Here is a 21,605-nt window from a genome sequence, read left to right on the forward strand (position 1 = left end):
CACTAAAAGTTTTTAATAAATGAAGACTTGGGTCAAAGCTCTATGGAGAGATTATTTTCTCATAAAACCATGATTAACTTGTCTCCAAGGGACCACTTGTCTGGCTCAAGATTTGTTATCTTTCATTTTTTTAATTAACCGTAACAGTTTGTCAGATCACATCCATAATTGCTCATATAAACATTTTTAAAGCCTTGGAGGCCTCCTTTGTTTCTTTTCTGCCTTTTAAAGAAATGCTCAGCTCAGAAATTCTACCTCTAAAAGACAAATCATGATTAAAACCAAATGTTACATCCCTCATAGACATATATGTGTTTACCAGAGCCTTTAAATCTAACATTAAGAGAATGTTTGAAAAGTCAAATTTGGAAATCAAAATGTATCTCTTGGATTTTGTCAAGTCTAATGAAAACCAAAATTCAGTATGAGCTGTTTGTTTTCTCACTCTGATATAAGATATTTGTGGAAATCAAGAAAGTTGCTGGAAATAATCTACTTAAAACATGAATGTTCTAAATGATAATGATTAATTGTGCTTACTTAACATTAGGGCTTTATCCTGAGCACTTACATTCATTAACTCATTTAATCATCAACCTATTAAATAGGTATTATTATTATTATTCCCATTTTTCAGATGAGGAAACCAATCTTAAACATCTTATCCAAGACTGTGGTGTAGAATAGCAGTGCATCTGGTGAGACTAAAATCTGTTTATAGTGAACTAATTGCAGCGTATTATTAAAGCAGTGCCCATGAGAAAATATGCTTGGGAAACATTTATGTTCTGCATTTTTTCAGTGACCTGGAGGGTCCATTGCTCTGTAGCACATATTTACATGATTATGAGTCTCAAACTAGGGTCACTAGGACCATAACTTTCCTTTTACTTGGTGAACACAGTGCTTTTTTTAATATTGAATTTTCATGAATTTTTTTAGGCATGTTCTAGTTGACCCTAATTTCAATGCTGGGTTTGTATGATAGTGGTAGCAATGTGGCAAGAAAGTAAGAGTTTGTAATTTTTATTACCAGAGCCCATGTAAGCTGAAATACCAGTAATGGATGTTTTCTACATAAATTAAACACTCTTTAAGTACCTAAAACTGTATATGTACAAGAATTTATATTAAACACAGCCTCCTTCTCCCAAGGAGCTTATATTTTAGGTGTAAATTCTGTGTAGAAAGTAATTACAATTCAGAATCCACAGTACAGACTTTTAAATACATACATTAATCAATTCAGTGTTCAGAATTGAAGGAAAGAGATGCAGTTGGGGCATGCTGATGTTCTACCAGGAAACAGGACAGACAGATAGGACAACAGAATGGAAAAGAGAGCTTAAGAGCAGCAGTCTCCAGGGTTTATGAAGACCTTGACGTGTGACATAGGAAGTAATGTAGACATTTAGGAACAGCAAAGATGTTTTAAGAAATGGTGCTGAGAGGTAGGCGTGTGTGTGTGTGGGGGGGGGGTCAGTGGGTATTCCCCACCTCTGTTCTAATGCCAAAATCAATCAGTTTCAAATAGATTAAAGGTAAAAATTTGAGAATCAACATTCTTAGAAGAAAATATGAAACAATATCTTTATGACCTTTGGGTAGAGATGGTGTGCCAGTTTGAATGTATTATGTCCCCCCAAATGCCATTATCTTTGATGTAATCTTGTGTGGGCAGACCTATCAGTGTTAATTAGATTGTAATTCTTTGAGTGTTTCCATGGAGATGCACCCCACCTAACTGTGGGTGATGACTCTGATTGGATAATTTCCATGGAGGTGTTGGCCTGCCCATTGGGTGGGTCTGAATTAAATTACTGGCGCACTGTATAAGATCAGACAGAAGGAACAAGCTTGCTACAGCCAAGAGGGACACTTTGAAGAAAGCACAGGAAGTAGATGAGAGACATTTTGAAGACGGCCGTTGAAAGCAGACTCTTGCTCCGGAGAAGTTAAGAGAGGACAAATACCTCAAGTGCAACTAAGAGTGACTGCAGCCCAGAAGGGAATGTCCTGGGAGAAAGCCATTTTGAAACCAGAACTTTGGAGTAGACGCCAGCCATGTGCCTTCCCAACTAACAGAGGTTTTCTGGACACCACTGGCTATCCTACAGTGAAGGTACCAGATTGTTGATACATTACCTTGGACACTTTATGGCCTTAAGACTGTAACTGTGTAACCAAATAAACCCCCTTTATAAACGCCAATCCATCTCTGGTGTTTTGCATGCCGGCAGCATTAGCAAACTAGAACAGATGGATTCCTTAATATTTAGAAAGACAAAAACAGTAAACGATAATATTGATGCATACAATCACATTAAAAGTAAAAACTTTTTTTTTTAATATCAAAAACCTCTTTTAAAAAAATTTCAAAGATAGGCCACAGATTGGGAGAAGATACTTGCAGCACATTATTAATAAAGGATAAGTATCAATAATCTATATACATAAGAGACTTAAATCAATTAGAAAAAGACAGATAACCCAATAGAAAAAGACAACCCAATAGAAAAGTGGGCAGAAATAGGAACAGACTAGTCACAGAAAAGGAAATGTATATGATCAATAAATACGAGTATATAAATATAGTCAACCAGTAATCAAATATATGCACATAAAATGCACAATGAAATATCATTTTATATATCTCACATTGGCCAGAATTTGCAAGAATGATAATACCAAATGTTGGCAAGGATTTGGAGTGAAAAGCACTCTTATACCCCGTGAATAGGAATAGCAGTGGTAGCACCACTTTGGAAAACAGTTGGCAATGTTTAGTAAAGTTGAAGATGCTTATACCTGTGTTGCAGTAAATCCAATTGCAAGTGTCTGCCCTAGAGAGACTCTTGCAGTTTTACAAGAGGAGGCATGCTCATAGGAATGTTATAGTAGCTCAATGTAAAATAGCCTAAATGTCCATTAATCAGAGATTTGATAGGTTTTGTGTATTCATATAGCAGAAAACTAACAGTGGAAAGCAAGGAACTCTTGAGGTTCATGTATCAACATGGGTGAATTTCACAAAAGTAATGTTGAATGAAAAAAGCAACTTGCAGAAGAATATGTGGCATGACATAAATTTCTAAACTATGCAAACAATACAATTTTTAGTAAGGATACATTAATATGTAGAAATTACTACTTATGGAATAGTGGTTACCTCTGGCGGGTAGAAGAACATGTTATCAGTGAGGAGTACCCAGAGGTTCAACTGTATTGATGATTTTATTTTTAAGCTGATGGTATATGTATGCTTGCTATATCATTCTTAATAAACTTTTGGTGTCTTGTAGGTTTCATTTTTTAAAAACCCGATAGAATATTTGATTGTATGCAAAACATTTGAAGTTATTTTTCTTGAAGATTGTACAAGAAAAAATAAGTCAGAAAACTTGAAAAACAAAAATTAGTACCATAAAAGAAAATTTCTTTATAATCACCATCACAATAATGTAATATTTTAAAATCTCACTACAATAATAGAATTGTAGATTGTTTTTCACGTTTAGAAATGTGAAAGACTTAATTATGGGTCACACAGCAGAATGTAAATATTTGCGCTTTGATCCTGTGAGGGTACAGATGAAAGAAGTTGGGAGATACAGGTGGCAAAACAGCAAAGGAAGGCAGGAAGAGGCTGTTCTTATACAGAGAAGAAATGGAAGGATAGTGCCTGTATTGAGGGAACAAAAAATAATGTTGACAGAGTGCTCTTTAAAATTACAGAGATAACCAGTAGATATATAAATTAAAGTCCATGTAATTGTATTTGGAATGGGGTGGGTTAGATTTAGAGATAGAATGATAATTAACATTGAGGAAACAGCTCAAACACTAAACGTTGTTTGTTTTGGAGATAGAATTGGAGGAGGTGGGAATGAGTGAATCAAAGAGGCCAACTGTGTCAACACAACACTTCAATAATTTTTTAATCTCTGTGTTGAGTTTCCAGTATAAATTCTTCAGTCACTTTACCCTCAGGAGATTTGTTTCTAATTTAAAATAATGAAATATTAATTGTTTAAGAATGAGAAAACCATTTCTAGTTCATGTTTTCCATTTCCTTCCAAATACATTTGGCTTTGAATATAAGGAGTAGTTGGTAGCATCTTGAGCTGGTCTTAGAAGTTCACTCAATTTAGAGGTGTTTATCCACCTCTATCTGCCATAGAAAGTTTTGAAAATTTAGTCCCCCATGTCAAATTTGAGAGAGTAGATGTTATTCTGAGTCACACATACTGAAAATAGTTTATAAAGGCAAGGCAGGCAGAATTCTTTGCTATTGTATAACATTGGGAACAGTGACACTATAATTAAGAGATAATAAAAGTGGATTTTTTTTTCCCCATAAGATAGTTGTCTCCTCTTGTTAGAGGCTCTTTAAGTGGAGGCAAAGCATGGCAATTATTTTTAAATTATTTAAAGAAGGTTTTCCCTTCTTTCCAATTTGGCAGTGATGTATATAAAAAGCGGGTTGAGCTATTAATACAGCAAGGTCAGAGAGCAGCACAGTGAGGGCAGCTGTTTGCGTTCTCAAGTAATAGATTGTCATTTGACGGTCTAGCTTTGCACATGACAATCTAGTTTTGGTGGCATTTTACCTGTTTCAGATAGGGAATGACCTTTCACAGCTCTACATTTAAACTAAAGGTATGTGTTTTAGGTTTTTAAGTTCTACTTTTGGTTGTGCACGTCTTTACATCGAAAGCTACTCTTTCCTGCAGTGGAGTAAATTTGGTTAAAAGAGGGGCCACCCACCGTACCCCACAGAAGCAGTACTTTTGCAAGAAACCGTGGAATATAAATCATCAATCTATTAGCACCAAAAAATTCGTATTCAGAATCTGACATATTTTTTTCAGAAAGAGGAATGCACAATTCTCACTGTTTTTTGATTTTTAGTAATTATTCTGTTTGTGCTGTTGAGTTCTGTTTATGTTTTAGGTTTGGTTAACAGGAGAAAGAAAAAATAATTTTGATGTCTCTGTTACGGTAATTTTATGTGATGTATCAAAGTGTTCTGTAGTAAGTAGATGAAAATTTGATATTAAAAATACATCAAAAAATTTCATTTTGGTGAAAATTTGACATTAAAATGTTAAAAATTTAATATTAAAAAATTTAGGAGACTTCCTAAAGAACATAATCAGGGTGATGGAAATTCACATACAATTTTATCACTGGATAGTATAGACTTAAGAATTTGGGCTGTAAAACGAGATAGATGATTAATAGATTTTATAAAGTATTTTTGAGCCCCAGCCTTGGGCACTCAGTCTTGGCAAAGAAGGAGGGAAGGGAGAGGATACACTGAGTAGGTGTCATGTAAGCCTAGAGCTGTGTATTACAACAAGGAGTCACAAAATCAGTCTCTGTGCCCAGGGATCATGGAGGGAACACGTAATGCAAAAAACCTTAAAGTGATAATACTCAAATGGACCTAGTGCCTGTAAGGTGTTTATCACTGTGCTTGGCACATAAAAGGAACCCAGTTGTTATTTTAGCTGCTGCATATCATTATCATCCTCATCATCTTGGAAACAGCTTAACAGCCAGTAAAAAAAATTCATTGAGTAAAATATGGTAGAATAAATACGATGTCTTCATTTGCAGTCATTTTAAAAAATTGTTTTTGATGAATATTGTATAACATGAAAAATATATATGACATGTAAGCAGAAAAGTTTAAAAAGCAACAAGTATAATAGTACAATTTGTGTAGTAAAAAGATTATAAGATTATATAGCAAAATATTGTTAGTGATTGTCTCTGGTTAGTTTGGTGACTTAATATTTTATCTTGTTTTTCTTTCTTATTTTCCTTTATTTTTTATATACTATTTTTTTCCACCAAACAAATATAACTTGTGTTATCAGGGAAAAATAAATATTTCTGTTATTTTAAATACAGTACCGACATCAATGCAATGGAATATTTTAAAGTCATTAATGAGATACAGTCTAAAAATACAGAAACATGTTTATAAAATAATGACAAGTGGAAAAAGGTATGAAACATCTATCACAGCATGATTACCAGTAGAAAAACATTAATAACTTATGGTAAGATTGGTGATTTTCCTTTCTTTTAATTCTATTAATGGTTGTTGTAGTACAGGTCTTAACAATAAATAAGTTAGAGATGGGTTGGAGATAGGGTTAGTTGATAAACATGGTTTTATGTTATATTAGAAGCACTTGATAATTTGTGGAAAGATTGCTTGTTGCAGTACTCTTGGGATTGCACTCTTAGCCGTCCTTTTGCAAAATGGTGGAAAGCACTTGAAAACCCGGGAAGTCTGATAAATGGAAGATGTTTGACCCGAGTTGGAGAAAGCTAAGAATTAAACATACAGTGGCAAGGTTGAAGATGAATCTATGGTAGCAGGGCTGATTTCTGCAGCTGGGCTGTGTGTGAGCAGAAAGGCAGCCCTGGCTGTGTCCTGAGGGTCAGTAACTACATTCCAGGAACAGGACCTGGCTGTCTCTCCTGGAGTTCCTGAATGCAGGAAAAGCAGGGGGTGCAGTCGGCAATGTCCCATTCCCTGGAGAAGCGATTCTTCTGGGGCTGCCCATCCTTGCCACTCTGAATTATTTTTATTGACCTGTAGCAGTTATTTGCCCAGGAGCATTTTAAAGGTGTCAGTGGACCTGGGGCTGTTTTACAATTAAAATAGCTTATTTGAATTGCTATTTGTAGAAATGTGTGCTCAGCAGGATCTTGACTGACATTCCCGAGGTCCTATGGAGCTTTGTGAAGTTGAAGAAACCTAATTTGGTGTCACTTGATGCACCTGCTTGTCTGATTCAGCAAGTTACCGTACTTTTCAGATAGACTGGAATAATTAAACAGTACTGTTTTTTTTTAGCACTTAGTTTTTTATAAGTTTTAGGAAGAACTCTTTATAAATTACTCAAGAAAGTATGAAAAAAATCTTTAGAATTCATTGCATCTTTCAAAGAGAGGTTTCTCCTTCCTTGAACTGCTGTGCTTGATTTTCTTGGAGTGCAGTGTTCATACCTTTTGAATATAATGAAGCTATTGAAGTTCAGTAACATTTTTGCCATGTCCATCTTTAAGATGGTTATTAAAAACAGCAAGTTCTCCAGTGTCTTCCATTCTATAAAAATTATGAATTGGTATTTGTTTCCTAGAATTTTGATGCTACTGGTTGGGGACTGAATCATGTCCTCCACAAAAAGCATGTTCAGGCTCCAACCCCTGGCTCTTGGGTGTCAGTCCCCTTGTAAACAGGAGCTACGAAGACATTATTAGTTAAGGTATGCCCAAACTGAATGATGGTGGGTCTTAATCCAATACGGTGCCAGTTTGGATGTATTATGTCCCCCAAAATGCCATGTTCTTTAATGCAGTCTTGTGGGGGCTGTGAGTGTTGATTAGGTTGGAATCTTTGGATTAGGTTGTTTCCATGGAGATGTGACCCACATAACGGTGGGTAATACCTTTGATTAGATTATTTCCATGAAGGTGTGGCCACACCCATTCAGCATGGGTCTTGATTTAATCACTGGAGTCCTATATAAGAGCTCAGACAGAAGGAGCTCACTGCTGCAGCCAAGAGAGATATGTTGAAGATGGCCGTTGAAAGCTGACGCTGACATTTCAGAGAATGCCGTTTTGAAACACAACCTGGGAGCAAGCAGAGGCCAGCTACGTGCCTTCCCAGCTAACAGACGTTTTCTGGACACCAATGGCCTTTCTCCAGTAAAGGTAGCCTATTGTTGATGCCATAGCTTGGACTATAACTGTGTAACCAAATAAACCCCTTTTAGAAAAGCCAGTCCATTTCTGGTATTTTGCGTAACAGCAGCATTAGTAAACCAGAACATAGCTGAAGTCCTTATAAGCATAAGAATTGGACACACAGAGAGAAGCCACAGAGAAAGAGCAAGAAGTTGGAAGTCAGGGACCTAGAAGAGAAAGAAGGCACTGCCACGTGTGTTGCCATGTGACAGAAAAGCCAAGGACCAAGGATGGCTGGCAGCCAACCTCAGAACACCACAGTCTTCAGGGAGAAAACAATGCCTTACTGATGATTCGATTTTAGACTATTTCTTAGTCTCAAAACCATGAGCCATTTGCATTGTTTAATCCAACCTGTTGTATGGTATTTGTTTTAGCACCTAGGGAACTAAAACACCATTTAAGGCAGATATTTATTCTTAAATTAACCCCTGAAAACCCACAGTGATTCATCAAGCTATATTTGTTACTAATATCTTATTTTCTTAACCAACATATTCTTGTTGGAATAATCTTTTATCCTACCTCCCCTGTTCTCTATAAGCAATCTGAGTTTTCTAATGTGTTATACCTAAATGATAGAGAAGAGTCTTTTTTTAAAAACCCTCTTAATAGATGTTGAGTCATATCATCCACATGTCTATTTAGGGCATCTCTTTTTTTTTTTTTCCAATCATTTTTTAGGGTCGTTTCAATCTTTGTGAACACAGCAGTAAATCAAGGAACTTGCTTGGAGGTTACCCTCTCGTATGGGAGGAGTTAGATAATAAATATGTAATATGTCAGACTGGTTTTAAATGATACAAAGAAAAATAAAGGCCAAGTGCTTTACTGCATAGAGTGATTGGAGGAGATCCCTGCTGAAGTCACATTTGAACAGAAACCTCTAATTAATTGTATATCTGGAGGTGGGCATTCTAGCCAAAGAGAATGTGAGGGTGTTGTTCATTTGTCAGTATTTAAAAAAAAAATTATAGAATGACTCTATTGTTGATGTTTTTACTGAACAAGTAATTATATTCACTCATCTTTCTGCTTGTTGCTGCTTGCTCACTTTTCCTATAACCCTTAACTAATGATACACTTTGTTATTATTCTTTGCTCTCTTTTCCACCCTCAGTACAGGTTATTTAAATTCCTCTTGTGCTTCTAGTAATGGCTACCAGTGAAACCATCTCCTACCAGCATGGGGAAAATATTTTTTTAAAAGTTAGATTTGGACATCTTTGTAGCTTATTACTAGGATAAAAAGTTCTCCATCAGTGTTTGTCCCTTCTTGCCTTGTTTACTTTTATTGTTTGAGTTTGTGTTTGATATCTCCGATGTCAAGACAGGGTCTGGAACAAAATGGAAAGAAATACGTTAATAAATGTATGGTACTCCACCCCCCAATTAAATTAAAGGTGACTGGTATGTGCTAAGTACTCTCTTTCTGTTAAAAATGCATCAATAAAGTAGGGAAATTTTTCCTGCTCAAGATATTAACTTTGATTTTTAAAAAATTCTGAATATATGGAAGAAGTAAAAAAAATTTTGTGTTTTAGTGTGGGAATTAAATGCATTAGCTTTTAGCAAACAGTATACTTTAAAAATACTTCTAAAGGCTTCACATTTTTAACTCATTTAATTTTCAGAATAACCCTATGAGATAGGTACTATATTCTCATTTTTTCAGAGGAAGGAAGTGAAGCACAGGGAAGGCTATGTGACTTGCCCAAGGTCACTCAGGTGAAGCCAGGGTTTGTAATGGGGTTCTCTGGCTCCCAAGTGTATACTCTTAAAAGGACCACAATACTATGTTGACTTTTGTCCAGAGGTGTTATTGATAAAGGGTGCTGTGGTAATTCTCAGTGTTATGAGACTCTGATAATTGGAATCCATATTTTGATTCAGTCTTAATCCAACATACTGTAAAGAAGGTGAAGGTCAAAAGAAAACCTTCTGAAATAGCCTTCAGAAAGTGCCCATTCACCATGGCAGTGTGACATGCTTCAGGGCTCTGTCCCCCCACAGAAGTTTTAAACAATCAGCAAGAACTGGCAGAAACATCTTTCTCAAAGCTCCAGAAAACAGTTTAAGGACTGAAGTAACAAGGCAAGCCCCGAATCAAGAAAAAGGCTACTTAAAAGCAGTAGGATCTCCTAGAGCCCTGACTGGCCTCTCCCTACCCCTTACCGGCTTGGCACAGAGCTGGCCTGTGCTCCCAGTGCAGAAATCTGGTCCTGGTTCAGAGGGAGCAGAGTAATCTTGTGCGCTTACTGGGTAGCATGTACGTCTAGCCCGGTCTGCCTGGTAGTGACCTGAGGGTTTTGCCATTTTAGAACTTACCTCACATGTAGAGGCAGCTCACAGGACACTACGGGAGATCAATCAAGTCTTGCCTGGAATAAGGGATTGCTGGCTGCAGGGCATGCAGTGCTGTGCCTGAGGCCGTGAGGAAACAGTTTCCTAAGGAAGAGAGGACTTTCACAACAGTATAAACAGGGGAGTTCCTAGGGCCACATGCACAGGCACATGTACAAGACAAGACATATGCACATAAAAAATTCGGGAGGCCCCTACGCTTTGGCCTGGAGCTGTTCTCTAAACTGATTGTATGGATAAGCCCTGAGGGGGAGCACTCACACAGGTCGGTCTGTGAAGACTGAGAAAGGTGTTTTCTGTTTTCCCTTCTTTTTTTATTTTATTTTATTTTTAGCTCCTGGCAATCAAGGAAAGCTCTGTGATATTAGCAAGATACAAGCTTAAGGAACATATGCCTTAGAGTCTAAATCCAGTGATAACCCATTAAAATATCAAAATGTTCAGGCTTCATCAAAAGGGCACAAAACATACAAAGAAACAGGAAGTGATGGCCCAGGCAAAGAAAAGAGTAAAGCATTAGAAACCATCAGTGAAAAGGACCAGGCCTGGGACATACCAAACAAAGATTTTTATAAATGGTCCTAAATATGTTCAAAATGCTAAAGGAAGTCAGGAAAACAATAGGTGGGACACAAAGAGAATATCAATAAGAGATGGAAATTATGAAAAGGCACCAAACAGAGTTGAAGGCCACAGTAACAGAAATTTAAAATTTCCTAGTGGGGTTCCCCAGCAGATTGGAGCTGGCAGAGGAAAGAATCAGAGAACTTGAAGATAAGACAATAGAAATCATCCTTTCTGAGGAGCAGAACAAAGAAAGAAGGAAGAAGAGCAAACAGAGCCTGTTTTGTGGAAGTCCCAGAAGGGGAATAGAGAAAGGGACAGAACATTCAAGGAAATAATAGCTGGAAACTTGTAAAATTTAATGAAAGACATGACTATAGACATGCAGGATGCTCAGGGAGCCCCAAACAGGGCATACCCAAAATAGACCTGTGCCACAGCATATTATAATCAGTCTGTCGAATGCTGAAGATAGAATTCTGAAAGCTGCTAGAGAGAAGCAATGTGTTACATACAAGGGAACATCGGTAAGATTAGGTGCCAATTTCTCATTGTAAACCATGGAGACAGTAACACAGTGGATAACATAGTTAAGGTGCTGAAAGCAAAAATCGCCACCCAAGAATTTTGTATCCAGCAAAACTGTCTTTCAGAAATGAAGTAGAGTTTGACATTCCCAGATAAACAAAAGCTGAGGGAGTTCATCACCCCTAGACTAGTCCTACAACAGATTCTAAAGAGAGCTCTGCAGATTGAGAAAAAAGGAAAATAGACAATAGACTGAAGCCACATGAAGAAATAAAGATCTCCAGTAAGGGTAACAATGTGGGCAAATATAAATGCCAGTGTTTTTGTATTTTTTTATTCTTAACTCCACTTCTTACTTTCTACAGCATCTAAAAGGCCAATGTATAAATGTAATGATGAGTCAATTTTGGACTCATAACGTATAAATATGTAATTTGTGACAAGAACTACATACAGGTGGGACGGGTACAGGAACACAGTTTAATATACTATTGAAGTTAAGTTAGTATCAAAACATACAAGGTTGGTACAGATTTAGGACATGAAATTTAAGCCCCATGGTAACTACAAAGAAAATACCAGAGAATATCCAAGCTCATAGAAGCAGAAAGTAGAGAACAGGTTACCAGGGGTGGAAGCAGGGATATGGGGAGTTATGCATAATAGGTATAGGGTTTCTGTTCGGGGAGATGGGAAAGTTTTAGTAATAATAGGTGGTAAAGGTACCACAATAGTGTGAGTGTGATTAATCCCATTGAATGGCATTCTTGGGAGTGGTTGAAATGGGAAAATTCATGTTGTATATATATTCCCACAATTTAAAGAAAAGGAAAGAGCAACTTAAGAGACAATGAAAATTAAATGCAATACATAATCCTAGATGTGATCTAAGAAGGGAGGAGAAAAGGCTCAAAGGGACATTATTGGAACACATAAAAAATCGGAATATAAAACTGTAAGCTTTTTATCAATGTTAAGTTTCTTGAACTTGGTAACCACACTTAAGGTGGTTACATAAGTGAATATCCTTGTCTTAGGAAGAATACATGACAGTATTGTGTTCACGGAGCGTGATGAATTCAACCTACACCCAGGTGTTCAGAAAATGAATTGATAGATTGATAGACAGATGGATAGATAGAATGATACAGCATATATGGCAAAATTTAAAATTGGTGGGTCTGAATTTGGGGGCAGGGGACGGGAGGGGTATGTTGGTGTTCTCTGTATGGAGTTTGTATCATTTTTGCAATTATCCTGTCAGTTTGAAAGTATTTCAAAATAAAATTTCCACAAAGTCCCACTCAAAACCAAATCCTCATTTAAAGTCTTCTCTGACTTCTAAATTCTACCCATTAGCAGAATTAATCACTTCCTTCTCTATTTCCCAACTTGCAATCTCCGTGATTTTTAGGTTAGTGCCATGCTACCATTTTATTCATACAGCTCATATAGCACTGGTTATGTTATATTCAGTTTTGTTAATGTGACTGCCTCTATATGAGAACTTGTTAGGGGTAGGATCTATGTCCTAATACCCTCTTTTATATGCCTAGAATAACTAAATAACCTTGTAAATTAATTATGGCAGGGTGTAGCATATTCTTTCTATAGATTTTTAACCAGAGAGGCCAGGAGACTTGTCCAGATGAGAGAAACCTGTAAGCAGACAGGGTGTGGATAAAATCCACGTTTCTTGGCTCCCAATACAGTCCACTTTCTACCATTCCAGGAAGATGGTTTTATGCTAAGCACTTTGAAGACCAAGTAAAGGGAATAGTCCACATCAATAGTAAATATCAGCCCTCTAGGGGACGCTTAGGGTAGGATACGCTTTCTTTCCCTCTTTTGTTTCATGTTCTAGTCTCTATCAATATAAAAGTATTCTTATCGTATAAAGGAAGGGAATATTTTCCTGGGGAAGACAATAGATATGGGTTCCTTTAAGGTGTAGGTTTAAAGTATAGGTTCCTTCTGATTTCTTTAAGGCTGCCCCAGTTTTTTCTTTTATAAAACACAGAGTTTACAACATTTAAGAGTTCCTTATCTTAGAGAAATATCGTGATTAACTGATTTTTTTTAAAATGTGTATGTTGCCTGAAATGTTTGAAAGATAGATGATTTAGAAATGTAAGATAGTAATAGTGCTATTTTATTTCGACTGCCTTGTTATAAACCTGGGGCTAAGTATCACAATCCATTGCTTAATATTGTGTAACTCATTTCCCAGTGGTAACTTCTGTTATGCACAGCTTGGACTTGGTTGCTCCAAGCAGTACTCTCCAAATGCCTGAGCTGCTGTATTAATGAAGATTTCATGGTGCTTCTTACAGTGGTATCTGAGGATATTTTGTGACAGTGAGGGATAAATATACAAGGGCTACCCTTAACTTCACTTAATGATCTGTGACTCTGTCATCTCTGTATTGATCTCACTGCTTTGCAAACCAGTAGAAAAGAGCACATTCCCCCTGCCTGAGTTGTATCTGCAACTGCCTGGGTGAGGTAGTGTTAAAGAGCCAGCTTCTCACCACAGGACCATCTTTCTCCATCCTGCAGGGATCGAGCCTTTAAGAATTTTGTCCAGTTTTCAGATTCCATCACCAGGAAAATAATGCAACTTTAAAAATGTCTATGTCTTTTACAAATCTAATATAGATGTGCCCTGGTTATACTAGCACGGTACAGCTTTTGCTGAGCACATCCTTGTTTCCAAGTTCAGCAAGGTGTTGGTTTTATTTGGAATGCCCTCATTGAAGTTGCAGTATATTTTAAATATCTTTCTCCATTAAAATAAGAAAATTGAAGGTGTGTTGCACAGAACTATCACATCCCCACATTTCCCTAAGTTTCCCTTTAGGCCATGGCTCTAGAATTATTTTTCATTAGATGTGGATATGGCTTACTGACTTTCTCTACTCTTTGGAAGAAAATATGGGTTTTTTGTTGTTGTTGTTGTCATTGTCTTTTTACATGAATGTTTTTAAGCCAACAGACAAGAAAGAAAGATTAGTTTATTAAAAGAAAAAAAAAAACATTGTGCATACTGTGTCTTCCTGTGCATACTATGTCTGTCTGATATTAAACTTTAAGAAGAGGAAAAGTAGATCTGGGAACCCACAGAGTAAGAAGTGGTCAAAAACAGAATTCATATATTGATATAGGGAAAATTCTCTGCTTTTTGAAGAAAATAGTAAAGTTAAACAGACCTGTTCCAGTTTAGTTGAGAAAAACTAAAGTTGGATAATATAGAATATAAATATAAGCTTTTACATGGTGGACTAAAAAATAGCCTTATTTTCTGGCCTGTATTTACTCTTTACTGAATATTTTATTGTTTAGGAATTTTTTTTTTTTTTTCTTACTTTCTATTTTGAAATAAATTCAAACATTTAGGAATATTTTATACCTTCCTCTTTTTGAAAGTGAGACAGCTTATACTTTCGTTTCCAGTTATACATTTTATATAGCTCAATCTTAGTAACTGAAGCCACAGTCTTTTTATTGTGCTTTATAATTTTTCAAATAGCTTTCCTCAGCTGTGTAATAAAGCATCTCAGTTTCCTAGGGCTGCCATAACAAAGTGGCTTAAAGCTACAGAAGCTTGTTTCACAGTTTGGAGGCTGCAAGTCTGAAATCAAGATGTTGGGAGGGCCCTGCTCCCTCCTAAAGCCTGTCTGGGGGTGGGGGTCGGGTCCCTGCCTCTCACCTGGCTTCCTACAGCAGCTTGCTGGCAATCCTTGGCGCTTTCCCCTCTGTTCTCTTCAAATTTCCTCCTCTTATAAGTACACCAGTCATATTGGATTAAGAGCCTGCTGTACTCCTGTATGGCCTCGTTTTGATTTGCCATATTCCATCTGTAACAACCCTATTTCCAAGTAAGGTCACATTCCAGAGTCCTGGTGATTAGGGCTTCAACCTACCTTTTGGGGGGACACAACTTAATCTGTAACATAAAGGTAGAAAATAATAAGAACTGGTTTATAAGATTGAAGATTTAGTGCTAGTTTCAGTATCACCCATCTTTGGAGCAACTGCCGGTTTTTCTTTTGCAAAATGTATTTGTGTGTGTGTGTGTGTGTGTGTGTGTGTGTGTTTAAGCCTGAAAGTAGAGTTTGTTTTTGTTCCTAGGAAAAAGAATCTTTAGATAATATTTAATGTAGAATAATAATCACAGAGGCTCGCTTACTTTTTTCATTTAATTTAACCTACAGTGGGTAGGCAGCAGCCCCAGAGCCAGGGCTGAATACGGCCAGTGTGTGCTCGTGCACATGTACGGACTGTTTCCTGCAATGTCCCTTCTGACTGGGCCAGCGCTTTTGTTTTTCCTGGTAGTTTAATACCCATGCTGAATCAGCTCTTAAATATTCTGAATATCACCCCTATATCTTTTATCCAAAGTGTTGTATCCTGAATCTGGATTAACTGCTCTTTCCCTGTATATAAACCAGAGTAAAAGTGGCTGATATTGTGGGGGACCAAGTGCTGTAGGTCGAGTGTGGTCTCAGTTTCCACATATGTAACATGGACATTATAATAGCAGCAACCCCTCACCCCCCCCACCCCCAGGAGTTGGGGAGCTTCGGTTACTACACACCAGGTCTAGGAACAGTGCATAAAGCAGTGTGTGCACAGTGTGTGCTTCTATTATTCTTACAGTAATTGCTATTGCTGTTAGCATTGTTGTGATGGAGGAGGAAACGTTGGTGTGGTAACACCTGAGAGGCAGACCCAGGGATTGTGCCTCAGCTCTGAGATCTGCAGCCATGAGCGCGGTTGCCTTGGAAAGACCTGGAGTCAAGTGAGATTAGAGAAAGTACCTGACTTGCATTCTCTTCCTGCCTCATCTTCTCCTTTCTCTGCCCCTCTGTCCTTTCCTGCCTGTCACCTCACAGGGGTAGCAGGCCTGACCTAGGCAAAGGATTGTCACCCGGACTGTTTCCCCTTCTTCATGTAGCCTTAGAGCACGTGCCCTCACCTGCACCGTAGCTTTGAGATCCTTGAATGGGAAGCCTCCTCAGTAGCCAACTCCACCTTTCTGAGCTGCAAATTTCGTTAATAATGAAGACATTATTGTGAAATAGAGGCAACACTACCTACCCGAAAGGGTTGTATGGATCCAGTAAGAATGTTCACATGTAGTGCCAGCCCAGTGCCGGGGCACTATGGAGTAGGGGCTCAGTGCCTTTCCTTTCTTCTTCCAGGTCTTGATCACACTTTATTGTGCAGCTCTCTCTATCCTTGTTCTGGCCTTTTTCCTCTCATCGAGGCTATTATAATAGCCTCCTTCCTAGTTTCCCTTGTCCTAGTTTTCCTCTCCTTCTCTCCACCCTCAATATCTCCTGTATCCTGCTCCAAATGAATTCTTCCTCGATTACAAAGCTTTTGAATCAATTCTTTTAAAAATAAGAGCTATAGAATCTATTTTTGGCAATATTTTAGCCTAGGGTTCTGAAACTCTCCCATTATAAAATATCTAAAAATGTTACAATATTTTTACACATCTTTTAAATGAATTGATGACCCTGTAAAAATTAAAGAAGGACTGCTTGCTGATCTTATCATGGTCAGAGTTGTCTGCCTATTGTAGTAGTCACCCTTCCCCTATGGCAGTGTTCCTTCCTCCACCCCACCCCACCCCCCACAATAATCCTTCTGAAAAAAGCCTCTCCTTTAAAAAAAAAAAAAGTGAAAGGGAAATCCTGTGAGGCCAGGAATAAAGCATGAGTACAAACCTAGGGAAGTGAGCTACCTCTGGGGCTGGGTGTTCATGGAATACTGGAGATAAATTTGCACAGCATTTTTAGCACAGAAGGTCAAAGAGGTGGAGAATATGAAGGCAAGGTTGAGACACGTGTGGAATGGAGTGAGAAGTCTGAATAGAATGCCAGAAGGTTACAATAGTGGAGACGATGGAGAACAGGCAATATTAAAAAAACCAATTGCTACAAGTTTTTGGAAATGATACTCAGGAAACTCAAGGATAATACTGGATGAATTAAAAGAAACTCATATTGAAGCATAACATCTAGACTCAAGGTAGACATCCCAGCAACACTAGAAGCCAAATGATAGTGAAATAATATCCAGATAGTGCTAAGAAAAAGTAATGATCACTGTAGAAACTTTAATGAAATAAAGACACTTTTATGTAAAAAGTAGAAAAACATTTACCACCGAAAGGCCCTCACCATAAGAACAACTAAGGATGACTGCAAGAAGTTGTTGAAAATGACCACTGCAGAGTAATGAGGAACAGGAAGAAGTGATGAATAAAGGTAATAGTAAGTGGGGGTACACATGAGGGTAAATGATACAGTTTAGAGAAAAATGGGGTCTATTTCAGTAGTATTTAAACAAAAGCTAAAGTAATACCTATATTATGTAAGACTGGAGACAGATGATTAGAATTAAATCATTCTAAGGTCCTTGTATTTTCAAGAAAAGGTAAAGCTATTGATTATCTTTGTACTTTAAGTATACATATTAAGCGTGCCATGGAAGCATGGTCTAGTGCATAAATATTTTTTGATCAAGTTCAGTAAACACATTCTCACAGTAGATACCCAGAGCTTTGTTAAAATATATCTACCTACCGAACTCCCCACTACCTGTGTAGTTAAAGCCTTTCCAATAGGGAAGTTGGGTTTCCAATCAGTTATTTCTTCAAATCCCTCTAATCATGTTCATGATGAAAATACAGTTATGGCTCTTTCCCCTATCTCATATACCTATTGGCACTTGTGCTGTGAAACCAGTTTTAGCTCGTCCTCCTGTCATTGTCATTGAGGAACACTGATCTTTGCCCATCGTGTTTCCCGTGGCGAGCATCGCCAAGGGTGCAGCAACCGTAGCAGTGTTGTGTGGGGCCTTAAGCTCAGAGCTGTGCAGCCTCGCCTCTCGAGAGCCTTCCCAGCCTACTCTGGCCCACGGTGGTCCCTTTCTTCCCTGAATTCCACTTGTTTGAGGCCACACCATCCCATCTGTAAAATGGATGCAGTCATACCTTGCTCTTGACGTGGCTGTGCGGGTGAAATGCACTAATACTTGTAAAGTCACTCAGAACAGTGCTTTTATAGCACACTAGCTATATCCTGTTTAATTCTTGCTTCTGAGTTATCTTATTGGAAGGATTATAAGTTGTTTCATCAAGACTTAAGCAACGAAATTGTTAAGATTAAGTTTTACACTTCTGTGGGAGATAGAAAAAAAGAGGTTAGTGCTACTGACTGGCCCTCAGTCACAGAGTGACTTTTAAGATCACATTTCAGTTGGGGAGTGGGGTAATGATAACGAGCTGTTAAAAATTTTTGTGAACATCTACATGAACCTTGAAAAGTAGAAAAATAGCTTTGTAGATCTTTGAACTGGAGAATCTCAACATACCACTAAACGAGCTTTAGGACTTTGAGGAAAACCATTAAACTCCAGGACCTTATAACCCCTGAATAAAGCAAGAGGATTTTCCAAGTTCTCTTCCAGCATTAGTGAGTGCTTTGCCTTAAGTTATGTGAATTATCCACACTTTAAAATGCAGTAGCTGAAGTCCCGAGTGGTTGAGTGACTCTTCAGGAGGTAACCCGGTTAGGAGTTGATGATGAGAGGACAGGTTTAAGATGAGCCAAGGTCTAGAAGGGGTTAGAGACGAGCTGCTCTGCTTCCCAGTGTGGCACGCCTCCACACGGCATGCTGCTTCTGATCCTCCCACAACAGCCCCAGACAGCCTGGGCACCACTTCCCGTGTGCCCTGTTATCACGTTGAAGGTGTCCGAATTTGACATCTATTGAACAACATGGTGAACATCTATTATGTATTTTGTATATGGTTCTCTTTTTATATTAGCCACTTTTTTTTTCTTTATAAAGGAGATTATATGCTTTTTTTTTTTTTCCCCAGTTATTTTTGTGTACTGAATTTTAAATCTCACCTAGTGGAGACAGAAGGGATGGTTGGTTTTGTTTTTTGTTTTTTGTTTTTTTTTAATTTTCCCTGGAAACCTGCAGAGCAGATGTTTTGAGTCCTTTTTCACAAGGTGGAAATCTCAGTGTGAGGTTGGCAGGAACACCTGGGTTCCTTAGGGTGGCTATTCACATAGTTTATCAAACCTGGGAATTCTTGAATCTTCAAAGGAGGATTGACAGATTTGCTTAAAAATAATGTACTTCCTAATTTAATCAGATATGTAAATTAAAGACAGCCAAATGTTTGATAAAAGGATAAGAAGAAATGTCTTTATCTACTTATTTTGGCAGACATATTTAGAAAAATAATATTCAGATAGTAAAGTTTTCCAATTACAAATTTTAAATTGATTCAGATTAAGAGTAAACTGTTTTGCTAATCTGTGCTTTTGCTTTAAGACGCTCTTAAAAAGTTTATGTAAGTTAATTGAGAAATTATGCTTTATACTTAGCAAAAATAAACGAAAGGAATATAAAGACTTCTGAAAGAATTAATTCACTTGGAGAATTTTTATAAGAGTGCCTAAGGTCTGCCCTGGCACTTACTAGGTTCTGTGAAGTATAAAGATGAAGGATATTTGCCTTCAGGTAAGTAAGTCCAGTGAAAGAGACATCTAGACAAAAATGACCTTCCTGTGTAGCAAGATCTGTAGCAGAGCTATGGGCAGGTTGCTATGGGAGCAGTGATAATTAACAGTTCTAATCCAGTTGGGAGGGGATATGGAGGAAATGCTGTGTGTGGCCATGTGTCAACTATTCTGAAACCCTTTCTTATTCCAAGACTTTTTATGATTGTTAGAAACCTTGGGTGAAGCCAGATAGGCTCTGGCCTTTTAAGCTTTTTCTTGGATTAATATGTATTTCCAATATGCCTCTTTTGCTTTCCCAGTCTTTAAGTCACGTCTATTAGAATGCAGCACCTAGAGCCGTGTACTCCCTGGGTCCAAATCCCAGCTTCTCCCCTTTCTTGTTGTGTGGCCATGAGCAGGCTATTTAACTTCTCTGTGCTTTTGGTTTTGTAAACATTAGGATAGTAATCTTCAGGATGGCACATGGAAAACCTTTTGAGAATGATGCCTGGCACACAGTAAGACTCAAGAGATTCTCAGTTGTTATTATTGTTCATTTTGGCAACTAATAAACTAGGAACATTGAAACACAATCACTACAATGGTTGTTTAGAATCTCTTTCTAAAATGCTAATTTCTGTCAAATAAAATTTTCCATATTTTTCCCTTTCCAGCTCCAAGAGGAAAGCGAGGATGGAAAACCTTTTATGCTGTGCTGAAGGGAACAGTTCTTTACTTGCAAAAGGTAAAAATAATAAAACCAACGCACCCAAACAAATATGTATGTACAGAGAAGCCACATCAAACACCTAAAGGACTGTTTTGTTGATATTGAAATTCTTTTTTAGATTTTTTCTATGAAAAAATTTGGATGTATGTACATGTGATCAGAGAAATGTCTGGGCGGTGTTCTAATTAGGTTCAGTAGGAAGTACTGAACCTAAGTTGCTAAGTTAGACTTCATATAATCTCTGCAGGTACCTATTTCAGTGGCAGTACCTATCTCAGTGGTTATTTATGCTGTAGATGAACTGTGTCCTTCATTATTTATTATCATTTAACTGTCTTCATTTAGACCCTACCTAAAACTAGACGTGTGCATCTATTTAAGTCCTGAAGCCTTTGTACTTAATGCAGATTTATTCCAAGTTCCGTTGGTAAGGGTTTGACCAGATTCCTGTCAGGACTCTTTCTTCCTGTGCTATAACCTGGACATTTCTTTGGGACCCAGTTTATAGGTTCTGACCCCTTGAAGGGTAGTCCTGGCAGCTTCCGGCTCCCTAGCTCACTGCGGATGGGGATGGGAAAGGTATGTGTTGACTGCAATGAAGTAGTATCCCCCTTTTCCCAGGCCCAGCAGAGATCTGGCCCCCCTCTGAAGGAGGGTCACAGAATATGGTTTGGCAGGAGATGAGGCAGTGGTAACACTGCCCTCAGTGGTGATGGGTAGGAAACAATGTTTTAATATATTCGAAATCATTCTGTAATACAGTAATACAGTTTGGCAGCTTACTCTTTTCCCTCTACTTATTATCATAAACACTTTGTCATGTTACTAAAATTTGTGAAAGGCTCTTTTTTTTTTTTTTGGACAATCTGGTATCTGGCGACAGTGAAATTGTCACCGGTATATTATGGTGGGGTTTTTTTTTTTTTTTTCATTTCCTTATAGGATTTATGCAGGCTTTAAATTTTAAATGCTTGTAATAGTTTCCTATTTACTACAATTTAACCTTTTCCCCCTTTTAGACATACTCTCTTTAAAGTTTTTCACAGTTATAAATAACTATTTATGTTTGTGCACATATTACATATATCCTTAAGACGGATTCCTGAGAGTCATGA

The 21,605-nt window shown here is 37.6% G+C and overlaps 1 protein-coding gene across 6 annotated transcripts in view; it reads left to right on the top strand.

Annotated features, from left to right (window-relative positions):
- PSD3 (pleckstrin and Sec7 domain containing 3) overlaps positions 1–21,605 on the top strand; it is a 514,520-nt gene that overhangs the window by 433,015 nt on the left and 59,900 nt on the right. For all 6 annotated transcript variants that reach the window (XM_037812498.1, XM_037812499.1, XM_037812501.1 and 3 more), the window contains one exon: positions 20,435–20,505. In XM_037812498.1, the coding sequence (XP_037668426.1) occupies positions 20,435–20,505 (71 nt within the window). The remainder of the gene's footprint in view (positions 1–20,434; positions 20,506–21,605) is intronic.

The sequence above is a fragment of the Choloepus didactylus genome, chromosome 20 (genome assembly GCF_015220235.1).
Source record: "Choloepus didactylus isolate mChoDid1 chromosome 20, mChoDid1.pri, whole genome shotgun sequence".
Taxonomy (NCBI): Eukaryota; Metazoa; Chordata; class Mammalia; order Pilosa; family Megalonychidae; genus Choloepus; species Choloepus didactylus.